This window comes from Lactuca sativa, chromosome 3, assembly GCF_002870075.4.
Source record: "Lactuca sativa cultivar Salinas chromosome 3, Lsat_Salinas_v11, whole genome shotgun sequence".
Lineage (NCBI taxonomy): Eukaryota > Viridiplantae > Streptophyta > Magnoliopsida > Asterales > Asteraceae > Lactuca > Lactuca sativa.
Genome location: NC_056625.2, coordinates 311928879 through 311944716, shown reverse-complemented (window position 1 = coordinate 311944716; position 15838 = coordinate 311928879). Strand labels below are relative to the sequence as shown.

Sequence of the window (15838 nt, the reverse complement as noted above, 5' to 3'; positions counted from 1 at the left end):
ATTAAAGTCTAAACATAACAAAAAAAGTCTAAACACAACCCAACGAAATAATAAAAGTTTAATCATAACAAAAGAATAAAATTAATAAGTCATAATCCAACTCAAAACATAAAAGTCTAAACATAACAAAAAAAAGTCTTGCATCTTCACGTTGTCATATTCATTTCCATATCCAATCCGAACTCTAATTAGACGTATCAACTTCTCCCAATCCTATACAAATAGTCTAAGCATTAAAATGACAAAACATAACATGCCAAAATATTAAAAAATATTTAAGATAAACAACTATCTTTATCAATTTCTTATAGGTTTTCTCAATCTTGTTAAAAATCGATGTTGTCACTTATACCATCCTGAAACCAATCTTAGGAGTCAAAGAACTCCAATACGGATCCAAAACCCTCCCGCTAGTGCTAAAAACAGATTCTGAAGCCACAATTGAGACGTGAATGGCAAACAAATCTTTAGCCATCAAGGATAGAATCGGAAATCTTAGACTATTCACTTTCCACCACTCTAAAATGTTAAACATTGACGAATCTTCTTCAAAACTTTCTTTCAAATACTTTTCTGACTCACCAATTGATTCAACTATGTTTGTTTTCATCTTTTCTCTTATTTTATTTCTCAATGGTGGTTTTGGTGTCGTAGCATCCGGATTTTGGCGTTTCCCTAAACTCGACGATGAATTACTAGACCCGGCAGTACTTGGAGAATGAATTCTAATGTAATCATTATAAAATTCATACATAGAATCCATAATATATTTCTTTTTCTCCTCCATCTTTTCTTTTCCATAACGATCCTCAAGTAATATAACCAAATACTTTACTTCGTTCATCGGGTCAAAAATCAAAGCAAAGTAGAGCAATAAATTCATTTTTTCTACGTCGCCAAAATACTTATCAAACTTCACTCTCATTGTCAATGCAATATCACAAAGGCTAGCATCGGAAATAGCATCATCCAAAAGTGTACGAATGGAATAAATACCTTCAATGCACACGTGTTTGATGTCACATATAGTGTCCCGGAAATCCTTTCAGTAACATCACAAAATGGTTTTAAAAAATGACACAAATGCCTAACATGTTGCCAATTGCTCGGTGAAGGAATCGATAAATCCGCGTTTTCAATGTCGGAACGAAACTCATATTCCTCTAGATCGTATCTCTCAAAAGTTTTTTCATAAGCTTGAGCAATATTCAACATACGATAAGTAGAGTTCCATCTTTTTGGAACATCTCTTACCAAGTGTTTCGTTGTACCCGAATTAACAAGCTTAGCAAACTTGGTGAATTTGTCAATTCTTGAAGGTGATTGCCTAATCCACTTTACCGCCCATCTAATTATCTCAACCGGCTTATCAACCTTTTTAATACCATCTTGCTCCACCAAGTTTAAAATGTGGGCAACACATCTCATGTGTGTCCATTTCCCATTTAAGAGACACTCGTTGACATTTTGAAAGATTTTTTTTAAAACTCAATTGCCACACCATTAACACTTGCGTTGTTAACGGAAATTATGAAAACATTTTTTATTCCCCAATTTATTAAACATTTCTCAACCACTAATCCAATATCAACCCCACGATGACTCTCTTGAGGACAAAAACTCAACACTTGTTTTTTTTTTTTTTTCAATTTCCATTCATTGTCTACAAAGTGGGAGGTGAGACACATATAACTTGATTGCTGTGTAGAAGTCCAAGTATTGGTGGTCAAACAAATCCTACCAATGTTTTTTTAATAAAACTTCGAAGTTTTTCTTTTTCTTCTTGAAACAATTGGTAGGTATCTGTTGTACTTGTACTTCTACATGGAATTTTAAACATTGGTTGAGTAACACTTTTGTAATATTTAAAGATCGCACATTCCACAAAACTAAATGGAAGTTCATCAACTACTAACATGTGTGCCAAAGCCTTCCTACTCTCTTTTTGATCAAATTTCCAAGATGTTAATTTGTTTTCATCACCAAAAGCTATTTGTGTTTGACCGACATTTACTTTAGCTAAGTAAGGCACACATTTGTTTAAACGAGTTCAAAGATTTTTGATACCATACCATTTCCCTCCACACTTGTATCGCCCAGAACCACAATGCGTACATTTCGATCTTTCAACACCCTCTTTGTCCATAAATCTTTCGAATTCATCCCAAGCTTTGGATCTTGGTTTGTACTTTTTTGGTTGTGTCTCATTTACTACCGAAACTGAATCACTGGTTGGGCTTTCAAGGTTAATCATCTCATCTTCAATATACTCATTCGTTTCAGACATCTAAAAGTATATAAAAAAGTTAAGAAAATATAAACAAAAACAGTTAACAAAAAGAAAACAACAAAAAAAGTTATAAAAAAACAAACATGTAATATGTCAATTTCTAAATCTCTTCATGGACAAGAAAGTAACAAATAACACTTCTGTCATTGTCAATATCTAAATTCTAAATCATTTGACAGCTTTATACAACAAACATCTATACAAAGGAATTCAATTCCATTTCATTTTTTGTAAACTTAATTCCAGAACATATACATCAAACATTTGACAACTTTATACATCAAACATATGACAACTTTATACATCAAACATCTATTTTTTTGATTTTTTTGCAGCAAGTCAACTTATATTTTTGTTTTTTCTAAACAGATTCAACAAGCTAGACAACAAAGAAATCAAAACCAACATAATTTTCTGTAGATTTATGCCTAAGCTAAACAAAGTGTGAATCAAAACCAACATATTTTAACCTGTGATTAACAAAAACACAACAAAGAAATCAAAGAGGATGCATAATTTTTAACCTGTGATTGTGATTGCATACTCAAACAAAATTGTTAAAGGCAGGAGACTTGGGATTTTGATCGATCAAGGAGACTGGTATAACGATTAATGAAGATGGAGGTTGAGAATTGCGTGTTTGAGGATCGGAATAAGAAACTGGAGTCTATGAGGGTTTAACGATTGTGTCGTCTGTTTAGCTTTGCGTCTTTGAGGTTTAGCTTTGCGTCATATGCATCGATCATAAGAAGATATTGAAGGGTTTTTTTTAAGCGTGCCTACTACCACCCGAGTCATGTATATAATATACATATTAGTATTATTTAAAAAACGAATTTGGGTATTCGGGTATACCCGAAGATAAATATTCATACCTTAAACCCGACCTATACTATTATCAGGTTAACCTATTACCCAGATGTTCATACCCGTTACCCGCTCTACCCGAATTCGGAACGGGTCGGGTGCGTAGAATGAGTTTCGGTTTTTTTCGACAGGCCTAGGCTATAGTACCTTGAAAATGAACTTGTTGCTACTACCTAATGAAAATATTCAATAGGAGAATTTTTTTTGAAAGTCAAGAGTTTGTGCTCCGAAATTTCAGAATTAGACCCTGAAGATTGGGTGAGTGAAAATCATCTTCGACGTTATCTTGTTCATGGTCTATGGTCTACGGAAGGAGTTTCACCCCTATTGTGAATCACCCATGGCCAAGGTAATTTGGATTAACGCTTTAAAAATAATTTTCAATTACCATGAAAAAGTTCAAAGTTTAAAAGCGGAGATAATAGTCCCAATTGCTACTCTAAAAGCTGTAGTTTTAAAATCGTCGAGGTTGTAACAATTCAAATATCATAACAGAGTTCACCAAACCCACAAAATCTATGGTCTTTTAAATGTCCAAACTAACCTCTAACCCAAGCTAAGGTATTTAATCTGAGTACACATCAAAATACTTGAGTTTGACATACGAAGGTAGCAACCTGTCTGTCTAGGGTGGCAGTGATGACCCAAATCAACTCAAAGGGTGTTTAGATAACCCAAATTTCCAAACATTCACTTTCAAATGCTCCAAAATTAATAGAAAGAACAATATTCTCTCTAGGGTTCTATTGACCAAAATCTGTAATATCCTATTTTTATGGCTAGAAAATTTCACTTTAATTAAGTAAATAAAGATAACCAAAACTTTAATAAATAAATAAATAATAAAATTGAAATCATATCATTAGTAAATATATAAATTAGAGAAGTTAAAAGTCAAAATTAACATATCTAATAAATCAGGCTGAAATTTGATAAAGTGGAAAAATTATAGTTTAACCAAGAGTTGACTCACTTAAGTGGAACTTGGGACTAGTAATGTCATAAAAATGGTGGAGAAGGACAAAATGTATAAATAAAAAAAGTCTAGTTGCAAGAAAAATTATGGCCAAATTGCAAAAACTAGAAGCTTGGTGGCTAATTTAGAATAAGAGAGACTTGTATTAAGACCTCAACTCTCCATCCTCCTTCCTATTTCTTCCTCATCACGTATTTGGGAGCTAAAGGAGAGAATAATGGCGGTTTTGAAGGAATTCATCCATTAAGCTTGGATTCAAGGAGTTTTGGGTCAAATCAAAATTAGACTGGAAGTTTTCTAGTGATTTCAAGGTAATTCTCTCCCCTAAAACTGCTTAGGTTTGAATTAGTGTTTGGGTGACAAACCCTAAATTTGATTTTATTGAGTAGTTTCAGTTTAGGTTTGTTTTCTAGTCTATTTCATTGTGCTTCACATGGTTCTAATTTATTTCACAATGATTCACTTAGCCAAATATGAACACTTGTGCAAAAAGATTCATGACTCTCTAATGGAGATTTGAGTAAAAAATTAAACATTTGGATTGGTTTTAAATGGACTTAATGGATAAAGAGAATGGAATGATTAAGTCCTTAATGCATAGTAGACATGTTAATTGTCCATAAAAGTTGGTACAAGTTGATAAACAAAGGACCAAAAGCACCCATACGAAAGAATAATAGGCTAACGAAAACAATTAGCATGTTTGGGTTGTGTGTAGGATGCATACATGCCGTGTGAATCTGAACGTGTAATTAACACAAGCCATGTACTTCTCTGACCCCGAAAGATCATTTTTTTCCTAACCTTTTCATGTGTATGATCATGCCTTCGCCTTGCCTCGATCATCTATTGTACCTGAAAACATTGAAATCAATAACTATAAGCCAAAGCCTAGTGAGTGTAACGCCCTAAAATACAGGCCAAAAATTTCATTTTTAATCAAGTGATCTACAAACGTTTGTAGAAAAATATCATTCGGCCATATCATTTAATAAAACACATCTCGTGTCTGTAAACCAAAACGTAAATCATAATAATATCAGAGTACAAATCCCAGAATGTCTCATAGTGCGGTAAAACAAGAGCGTGTGTGTGATATGCCGCTACCGTGCCAGCTCCTTCCCCTTGGTTGAAGAGGTACCTGAAACAATAACTAAAAACCGTAAGCACGAAGCTTAGTGAGTTCCCCCACTGTACCACATACCATATAACCACATATCAAACATATATTGTCAGGCATATCTAGGTGCCCGACCTACCCCTTCTGTCCTCTCGACCGGATATTAGCTAGCATATCTGGGTGCTGGCCTCCCCTTCGGTCCTCTCGACCGGATACTAACTAGCATATCTGGGTGCTGGTCTCCCCTTCGGTCCTCTCGACCGGATGCTAGGGACTATTTCACCCCTACTACTACCATATAACACATATCACATAATCTATCTAGCATGGCTGGGCATGAATGCCCCTTCGGCCCTATCGACCGGTAAACCGGGACTATCTCCCCTACTATCACTAGCACATAGCATCATATCATACTAGCACATAAATATAACACAAGTAGTAGTAAGCCTAGATGAATATCACAGAGACAATCATCTAATCATACAACTCCTACTGGTGGGCCGACATTGTGGCCGTAGACCCACTGCTACTGGAAGGTAACTCACCTCGAAAGTAGCTGCTGAAAGTCTGCTTGCTGAGCGCCTGACTGCTGAACCGGTAATCCTCCGGCTATAAATCGTGAACATAGATTAGACACTCATAAATACCCTTAGGTCAAATGACTGACCCTCCCCTGGTCCAAGGTCAACTCCTTGGTCAAAGTCAACTTCCAATTGACAGGACTCGTCGCGTAAACTCGCCGAGTCCTTCTCCTACTAACCCGGTCCTACCCGACAAGTCCTTCTTCCCTCTCACTCCCACTCATTGAGTCACGCTTAACTCACTACTTAGGACGATTGAACCGACTCGCGACCTGACTCGCCGAGTCCAAGAACAACTCACCGAGTCCCCACAAGCAGATCTCGTGCTCGCTTCCAAATCCTCACTAGAGCATCTTTTTTTTGAGGATTTGGGTTTCTGGTGTAACACCGTAAATTTTCAAAATAATTTTTCATTTCTAAAATCACATAATGTATCACATCACAAATCAAAATCCATAATCAATTCTGTTTTGAAAAACAAATCCCAAGATCTCTGATATAAAAAATCTCCATCAGTGTGTGTGTACGTGTCAAGCCGTCGCCTTTCCACGGTCCTCGCTGGTACCTGAGACATCAAACATAACAACTGTAAGCATAAATGCTTAGTGAGTTCCCCAAAATACCAAATACTACAAATACGCCACTCGAGGCTAACCCGACCCTCTGGTCAAGATGTCTCAGCGGGACCTTCCAGTCCCGCAGCTCGTCGGACCCTCCGGTCCAGTCATAGCTCATCAGGCCCTCTGGCCCGATCTGAATCGTTGGACCCTCCGGTCCAGTCTATATAGTCATACAACATACAATAACACATAGCATACAATCTCATAAATAGCACATAATCTCATGCATAACACATAAGACCCTCTGGTCAACTCATAATACCACTCAAGGTAATGTATAGTGAGAAGACTCACCTCGCGTGTCTCGGTAACTCATAAAGCTCTCAACCACTAGTGCTCGATCTCACGAGCTATCGTCCTCCTACAACACAGGTGTATCTTTACTTAATACTACTTGACTCTGACTGACTAATACCACTAAGTCAAACCAGTCAACACTGGTCAACGGTCAACGGTCAACCCGACTCGCCGAGTCTGGCGTGGACTCGCCGAGTCCCTACAGGAACCCGATTCCCTCTAAATCTCTTCCAACTCACCGAGTCACTCACCCGACTCGGTTACACAGTCCCTGGTCCGAAGTCCCTGAACAACCCGCACTAACTCGCCGAGTCTGGGATTGGACTCGGCGAGTGCACTCCATGCACAACCTCAAACGACCTTCTAAGGTCAGATCCACTCTAGTAACTCATAGATCCAGTCCCCTTAAGCTTATTAACCACGTAAAGTCCGAGTCTTGGTGCTCAATAAGCATCATATAGCTTATTAATGGAGGTTTAGCCTCAAATACATAGATCCCAATCTAAAACCTCCATGGATGCACATAAAGCTTGGGCAAGGAAGTGCTCTGGACCTCTATGGGTCTAGATTCAGAGCCATAACTCGCCAAGGGACCATAATGATGCTAGATCTAGCCACAAATGGGTTCAAAAACCCTAAATCTATATGAACATCACAATAACAAAGAAGGATTCGAATGGTACCTCAGATGTGATGTCCTGGACCTTAGCTCTTCAAGAATCCACCCCTCTCTTGCTTCCTCTTGGCTAGATCTTCTCTTCCCTTGCTAGACAATAACTCCAAGAATCAACAATGGCTTCTTCCCTCACTTGAATCACTCAATTGATCTAGGGTTTCACTCTGGGGACTAATGAGCGCAAATGACGGCCATAAGGCCCTTTAAATAGGCCGCAAACCCGAGAAATTAGGGTTTCATTAAACGTCACAGACTCGCCGAGTCCGAGCATCAATCCGGATGAGAACCCGCGTCTTAACTCGGCGAGTCTATGCACCAACTCGCCGAGTCCCTTCTCAAAACTCAAAATAAAAAGATTAATTAATATACCTGAAATCCCGGATGTTACAATTCTCCCCCACTAGAATCTGACTTCGCCCTCGAAGTCTCATTCCTGAAATAACTCTGGATGTTGCTCCCGCATCTCCCGCTCCGGTTCCCAGGTCAACTCGGATCCCTTCCGATGCTGCCACTGAACCTGTACCAGAGGCACTTCCTTGTTCCTCAGAACCTTGATCTTTCCATCCACAATCGCAACTGGTCTCTCTGCGTAGTTTAGGCTCGCATCCACCTGAATATCCTCTAACGGCACCACTGCCGACTCGTCGGCAATACATTTCCTCAACTGCGAGACATGAAAGGTATCATGGATCTGCCCCAACTCAGCAGGTAGGTCCAACCGGTAGGCTACCCTGCCTACCCTAGCAATTACCCTGAAGGGTCCAATGTACCGGGGTCCCAACTTGCCCTTCTTCCTGAATCGTACCACTCCTTTCCAAGGAGAGACCTTTAGGAGCACAAGATCACCGACCTGAAACTCGAGCTCGGACCGACGCCTGTCCGCATAACTCTTCTGGCGACTCTGCGCGGTCAACAACCTCTTCCTGACCTGCTGAATCTGCTCGGTCGACTGGAGTACAATCTCCATGCTACCCATCACTCGCTGCCCCACCTCTTCCCAGCAGATGGGGGTGCGACACCTCCACCCATACAACAACTCAAAGGGTGGCATACCAATGCTCGAATGATGGCTATTGTTATACGAAAACTCTGCTAAAGGTAGGTAGGTGTCCCAGCTCCCTCCAAAATCCAGAACACATGCTCGGAGCATATCCTCAAGCGTTTGAATCGTTCGCTCGCTCTGTCTGTCCGTCTATGGGTGGTATGCGGTACTGAAATGCAATCTCGTACCCAACTCCTCATGAAACTTCTTCCAAAACCTGGAAGTAAAACGTACATCCCAGTCTGAGACAATCAACATCGGAACTCCATGCCGCGATACCACCTCTCTCACATATAATTCTGCCAATTTCTCCGCAGAAGAGCTCTCGCTGATGGCTAGAAAATGAGCGCTCTTCGTCAATCTATCCATGATCACCCAAATTGCATCAACTCCTCTCGCAGTCCTTGGCAATTTGGTGATAAAATCCATGGTAATCTGTTCCCACTTCCACTTGGGAATCTCCAACGGTTGCAGCTTACCATGCGGAAGCTGGTGCTCGGCCTTAACTTGGCGACAAGTTAGGCACCTCTCGACGAACCAAGCAACATCCCTCTTCATACAGGGCCACCAATACTCCTTCTTTAGGTCCAAATACATCTTGGTAGCCCCAGGATGGATCGAGAACTTCGATCGATGTGCCTCCTCCATCAAAATGGTACGCGTCCCGCCCACAAACGGTACCCAAATCCGATCCTGAAACGTCATAAGTCCCCGACCATCGGTAACGAATTCCGATACCTGACCAACCACCCGCTCCTTCTTTTGATTTTCTGATCTCACAGCCTCAGCCTGAGCCCCTCGGATGGTGTCCAAAATCGGGGTCGTCACCGTCAACCTCAAACAGATGTCTCGCAATGGGGCACTCTCTGCCCTACGACTCAGGGCGTCGACTACCACATTAGCCTTGCCCGTGTGGTACAGGATCTCGCAATCATAATCCTTTACCACATCCAACCATCTCCTCTACCGCATATTCAGATTTGGCTGATCCATTAGGTACTTCAAACTCTTGTGGTCCGTGTATATCGTACACCGAACCCCATACAGATAGTGACGCTAGATCTTGAGGGCGAACACCACAGCCCCCAACTCCAGATCGTGGGTGGGATATCTCTTCTCATGAGGCTTTAACTGCCTCGATGCATACGCAATCACATGCCCTCTCTGCATCAACACCGCTCCCAACCCCGATATCGATGCATCACAGTACACCACAAAATCCTCCATCCCTTCCGGCAATGCAAGCACGGGAGCTTCGCACAATCTCTGGCGAAGAGTCTCAAATGAGGTCTGCTGCTCCGGACCCCATGAGAAATTAACACCCTTTCGGGTTAACTTGGTAAGTGGCACAACAATTTTGGAGAAGTCTCTGATAAATCTCTGATAGTAGCCTGCCAGCCCCAAGAAACTCCGGATCTCTGCAGGTGACCTTGGCACTTCCCAACTCATCACGGCCTCGATCTTGGCCGGGTCAACCAATATTCCATTCTGGTTAACGAGATGCCCTAAGAACTGGACCTCCCGTAACCAAAAATCGCACTTGGAGAATTTGGCGAATAGCCTCTCCGACCTCAGAACCCCGAGGAGCTCCCTCAAATTCTCCTCATGCTGCTCTCTGGTCCTCGAATACACCAGGATATCATCAATGAATACAATGACTAAACGATCCAACATCGGCCTACACACCCTGTTCATGAGATCCATGAATGCCGCTGGTGCATTGGTGAGCCCGAATGGCATCACCACGAACTCGTAATGCCCGTAACGAGTCCTAAACGCCGTCTTCTGGATATCCTCATCCCGAAATCTCATCTGGTGATATCCCGATCTCAAGTCAATCTTGGAGAACCAAGACGCCCCCTGCAACTGATCGAATAGATCATCAATCCTCGGCAACGGATAACGGTTCTTGACCGTCAACTTGTTCAACTCCCGGTAATCAATGCACATCCGGTGTGAACCATCCTTTTTCTTGACAAAAAGGATCGGCACTCCCCAGGGAGAGCTACTGGGACGGATGAACCCTTTCCCCAACAGCTCTTGCAGCTGTGAGGATAACTCCTGCATCTTTGGCGGTGCCAGCCGATATGGCGCCTTAGCGATAGGCGCAGCCCCGGGAATCAAATCGACACGAAACTCCACTTGCCTCTCGGGAGGTACGCCCGGCAACTCCTCGGGGAACACGTCCCGGAACTCACGCACTATCGGCACATCATCCACTGAACTTGGCCTCCCAACGGCCTCTCGTACATCCGTCACATAGGCCACGAATCCCTTGCAGCCCTGTTGCAAACTCCGCCTCGCTCTGGCAGCCGAACAGAATACCGAACCACCACGAGTCCCCTCACCATAAACTGTCAGCACTCCCCCACTAGGATCTCAGATCGTCACCAACTGACGCTCGCAATCTATGATAGCCCCGAAACGGCTCAACCAATCCATGCCTACTATGACACATACATCCCCCATAGCAATCAGTATCAAATCAATCGGGAACTCCACCCCGGAGATCTCCAGCACGCATCCACGTATCACCTCGGTAGCACATACCTCACGCTCATCTGCTATGGAAACCCGCAGAGGTCGACTCAACGCCTCTCTCGGAATACCAATGTGCCGACTAAAAGCTAAAGATATGAAAGATCGACTCGCACCCGAGTCGAATAAAACCCATGCAGGTACATAACTCACAAGAAAAGTACCTACGCACAACATATAGCAATTACAATAGCATAAACTCAACATAAAATAGATAAAGATTACATACCTGCCACGACGTCAGGTGCTGCGCGGACCTCCTACGCAGTCAGCTGGAAGGCTCTCCCCCTAGCCTTCGGTGCTTCGGCCTTCACTGGCCGGGTCTCGGTAGCTCGAACCACAGGTGCAGATCCCTGTGCTGATCTTTGAAGCTGGAGGCACTCGGCCTTCCGATGGCCGGTCTAGTTGCAATGGAAGCAAACCGAGAACCCCTTCGGACAGTCCCTCGCAAAATGTCCTTCCTTCCCGCATTTGTAGCATACCCCAGTCTTGCACGGCTCGTCATTGCTCTTGCCGCACTTCCCACAAGTGTGGCCCCTCGAACTGCCTGTCCTCGAATCAGCGGGCTTTGCCCGCTTGGCGGCCGACTGCGACTGTGCCGGTCGCCGATCACCCTTTTGCAACTCAGTCTCCTCCCTCGCCTGTGTCTCAAGCTCGATCTCCCTCTTCCTGGCATTTGCCTGGAGCTCGGAAAATGTCCGATAAGTCGAGTTCGCCACGAACTCACGGATGTCCCTCCTCAAGATCCTCAGATAACGGCTCATGCGAGCCTGCTCAGTGGACACCAACTCCGGGCAAAACAACGCCCGCTCATGAAACATCCTCGTAATCACTGTCACCGACTCGGTCCCCTGCTTGAGGGTCAGAAACTCCTGAGCTAAACGTTCCCTCTCCACCTGGGGAACATACTCGTCACGAAACATCGCAGTAAACCTCTCCCAGGTCACTGCAGTCAGCTCAGCTGTAGAATAGCTCGCGGTCACAAATTTCCACCAGTCCTTCGCCCCCAAGCGAAGCTGGTTGAGTGCAAATCGCACCCTCAAGTGCTCCAGACATGAGCACGTATAGAAACACCCCTCTATGTCTAAGATGCACTTCATAGCGGTGATCGGATTCTGTGTACCATCGAACTCCGGTGGTTTCGTGTTGCTGAACTCTCGGTACAACAACGAATCACCACCTTGGGGTCTCGCAGCCGCAACAGCTGCGGTGGCTGCAGCAACAGCAGCATCAGTCAAAGCAGCGTATCGCTCGTCAAATGTCTCGATCAGTGTGGTCTTAATAGACCCAAACATCTCCGGAATCTCGGCTATGATGGCAGCGGCCACCTCCTCATGGATGATCCGATGGATCTCCTCATCGCTCACCCCACTGCTCTCGGGGTTATGGCGTGTCCCAACCATGATCAACCTCTGAAATACAACATAAGAAATATCAAGAATACTCTCGAGCATACCCACACTCGATAACTCAGACATCCTCTCTCCTGGTACTCCCAAGGTTTCTTTCTTGGACTGCACACCAATCCGGTGTCTTCGATAGTACGGGCCCAATACTATCGTCCACATCGAATCGATATACAACCCAAGTCCTCCTCCTAGGATCCCAAATCGTAAACACTCTACTCTCGCTATGCACTGGCTACTCTCAATATCCCTCCCCTGAGCTCCTCACTGCTACCTACTCACTCTCTCAAAGTGTCTCCTAGCAGCAGCGATCTCCTAAGCTAAGGCATCACAAATCAGGCCCACTCTAGTCCTAATAGGAATACTTAGCCTCGCTAACATGCACCACATAATATCTCATAACTCATAACATATAATGTAAAGGTATTTTGGGGATTCACCGTTCGGGCGCTGGCTGACCATACACACCTTCCACTCTGTTCGTTTCCAAAAACCTCTTTTTTTCTTTTTAGAGAATTTTAGTTTTATTTGAAAATTCCTCAAATCCTCAGTTTGAGTTCAAATACGCCCGAAGGTGCATCCGAATCCCTCAAACCAAGGCTCTGATACCAACTTGTAACACCGTAAATTTTCAAAATAATTTTTCATTTCCAAAATCACATAATGTATCACATCACAAATCAAAATCCATAATCAATTCTGTTTTCAAAAACAAATCCCAAGATCTCTGATATAAAAAATCTCCATCAGTGTGTGTGTACATGTCAAGCCGTCGCCTTTCCACGGTCCTCGCTGGTACCTGAGACATCAAACATAACAACTGTAAGCATAAATGCTTAGTGAGTTCCCCAAAATACCACATACTACAAATACGCCACTCGAGGCTAACCCGACCCTCTGGTCAAGATGTCTCAGCGGGACCTTCCAGTCCCGCAGCTCGTCGGACCCTCCGGTCCAGTCATAGCTCATCGGGCCCTCTGGCCTGATCTGAATCGTTGGACCCTCCGGTCCGGTCTATATAGTCATACAACATACAATAACACATAGGATACAATCTCATAAATAGCACATAATCTCATGCATAACACATAAGACCCTCTGGTCAATTCATAATACCACTCAAGGTAACGTATAGTGAGAAGACTCACCTCGCGTGTCTCGGTAACTCGTAAAGCTCTCAACCACTAGTGCTCGATCTCCCGAGCTATCGTCCTCCTACAACACAGGTGTATCTTTACTTAATACTAATTGACTCTAACTGACTAATACCACTAAGTCAAACCAGTCAACACTGGTCAACGGTCAACGGTGAACCCGACTCGCCGAGTCTGGCGTGGACTCGCCGAGTCCCTACAGGAACCCGGTTCCCTCTGAATCTCTTCCAACTCACTGAGTCACTCACCCTACTCGGTTACACAGTCCCTGGTCCGAAGTCCCTGAACAACCCGCACCAACTCGCCGAGTCTGGGATTGGACTCGGCGAGTGCACTCCATGCACAACCTCAAACGACCTTCTAAGGTCAGATCCACTCTAGTAACTCATAGATCCAGTCCCCTTAAGCTTATTAACCACGTAAAGTCCGAGTCTTGGTGCTCAATAAGCATCATATAACTCATTAATGGAGGTTTAGCCTCAAATACATAGATCCCAATCTAAAACCTCCATGGATGCACATAAAGCTTGGGCAAGGAGGTGCTCTGGACCTCTATGGGTCTAGATTCAGAGCCATAACCCGCCAAGGGACCATAATGATGCTAGATCTAGACACAAATGGGTTCACAAACCCTAAATCTATATGAACATCACAATAACAAAGAAGGATTCGAATGGTACCTCAGATGTGATGTCCTGGACCTTAGCTCTTCAAGAATCCACCCCTCTCTTGCTTCCTCTTGGCTAGATCTTCTCTTCCCTTGCTAGACAATAACTCCAAGAATCAACAATGGCTTCTTCCCTCACTTGAATCACTCAATTGATCTAGGGTTTCACTCTGGGGACTAATGAGCGCAAATGACGGCCATAAGGCCCTTTAAGTAGGCTACAAACCCGAGAAATTAGGGTTTCATTAAACGTCGCATACTCGCCGAGTCCTTTAAGGCGACTCGCTGAGTCCGAGCATTAATCCGGATGAGAACCCGCGTCTTAACTCGGCGAGTCTATGCACCAACTCGCCGAGTCCCTTCTCAAAACTCAAAATAAAAAGATTAATTAATATACCTGAAATCCCGGATGTTACATCTGGGACTATTGCTACATGCTAAATTGATAATTTCGCGTGCAGATACGAAGGGTTGGACCTCCAACACTTGAACCCCTCTCACTTAGTAACAGTTCATCGGACTCGCCGAGTTTGAAGAACAACTCGTCGAGTACCAGGCAATCTTCATAGGACTCGCCGAGTTGTTCATCCAACTCACCGAGTCTAAGGCCATCTTCATAGAACTCGCCGTGTTCCACTTTGGGAATCGCCGAGTCCCTTGACCCATTTCCCATATAGACCAAATCTGAGACATGCAACGCTTCAAAACCATAGATCTATGTTCCTAGGGCATGCTTATCACGTAAAGTTGCAAACTTTACGTGCATGCATGGCCCTACAAGCTCCCAAAGGCAAATCCAGGCTTTTTATGAGGTCATACACCCAATGGGGACCTTAATCACTCCAACCACAGAAAATTTATACTTCTAATACGTCCATAATGTCTAGATCTGAAGTCCTTTCGGATCATTAAGCACAAATACAAGGAGTATGGTGTTTTAGGGCTTGAAAACCACCATTTTAGGGACAAAAGGGAATCTAAAGAACTAATGATCAAGGTAGGGGCTTTTCTACCTGAATGGAAGCCTCTTGCAGTGTAGATTCCGGATCTTCCTCCCCTCCTTGCACACTACAACCTCTTTCTTCTTCTTTTAAGCTCCAAACCTTCTTCACAAAGCCAAAAATCACACTCAAGAACAAAATGGGGGCTAGGGTTTCGCTCTTCAGCTCTCTGGAAGTGTTATGGACAAAGGAGGCCAAGATAGAGCGTTTAAATAGGGTGCAAACACCCGAATTAGGGTTTTTGCCCAAACAGGGTCTACTCACCGAGTCCGAGAACCGACTCGCCGAGTCCAAAGTTCAGTCCCCACGTCTTATTCCGCTCCTACTCGGCGAGTTGGTCCATCAACTCGCCGAGTCCAAGGCAAAAATGCATTATTTTAAAAAATGTTAATTACAAGGAGTACGTACCGGGAACCAGGTGCTACAAATCTCCCCCACTTATCTTAGACTCCGTCCTCGAAATCTGCTTCTCGATCCTGAAACAGCTCGGGGTAGTGCTCCATCATCTCTTCCACCGGCTCCCAAGTCCACTCCGATCCCTTCCGGTGCTGCCATTACACCTTCACGAGTTCCAACCTTTTGTTCCTCATACCCTTCGAC

At 43.7% G+C, this 15838-nt stretch overlaps 1 protein-coding gene across 1 annotated transcript; it reads right to left on the bottom strand.

The window, feature by feature from the left end:
- Positions 1–346: 346 nt before the first annotated feature.
- Positions 347–1428, bottom strand: LOC111920228 (zinc finger BED domain-containing protein RICESLEEPER 2-like). Its single transcript, XM_023915812.1, has 2 exons — positions 1093–1428; positions 347–1042 (listed from the first exon to the last, which is right to left on the bottom strand). The coding sequence occupies exons 1-2, from the start codon at positions 1426–1428 to the stop codon at positions 347–349; spliced, it is 1032 nt and encodes a 343-aa protein (XP_023771580.1).
- Between the last annotated feature and the right edge of the window lie 14410 nt (positions 1429–15838).

Bases quoted from the DNA above. Each gene is read 5' to 3' on its own strand.
- LOC111920228 (XM_023915812.1), bottom strand. From the start codon at position 1,428: ATGAGATGTGTTGCCCACATTTTAAACTTGGTGGAGCAAGATGGTATT. The intron at 1,043-1,092 runs GTTAGGCATTTG...TGTTACTGAAAG, and splicing joins CACCGAGCAATTGGCAACAT to GATTTCCGGGACACTATATG.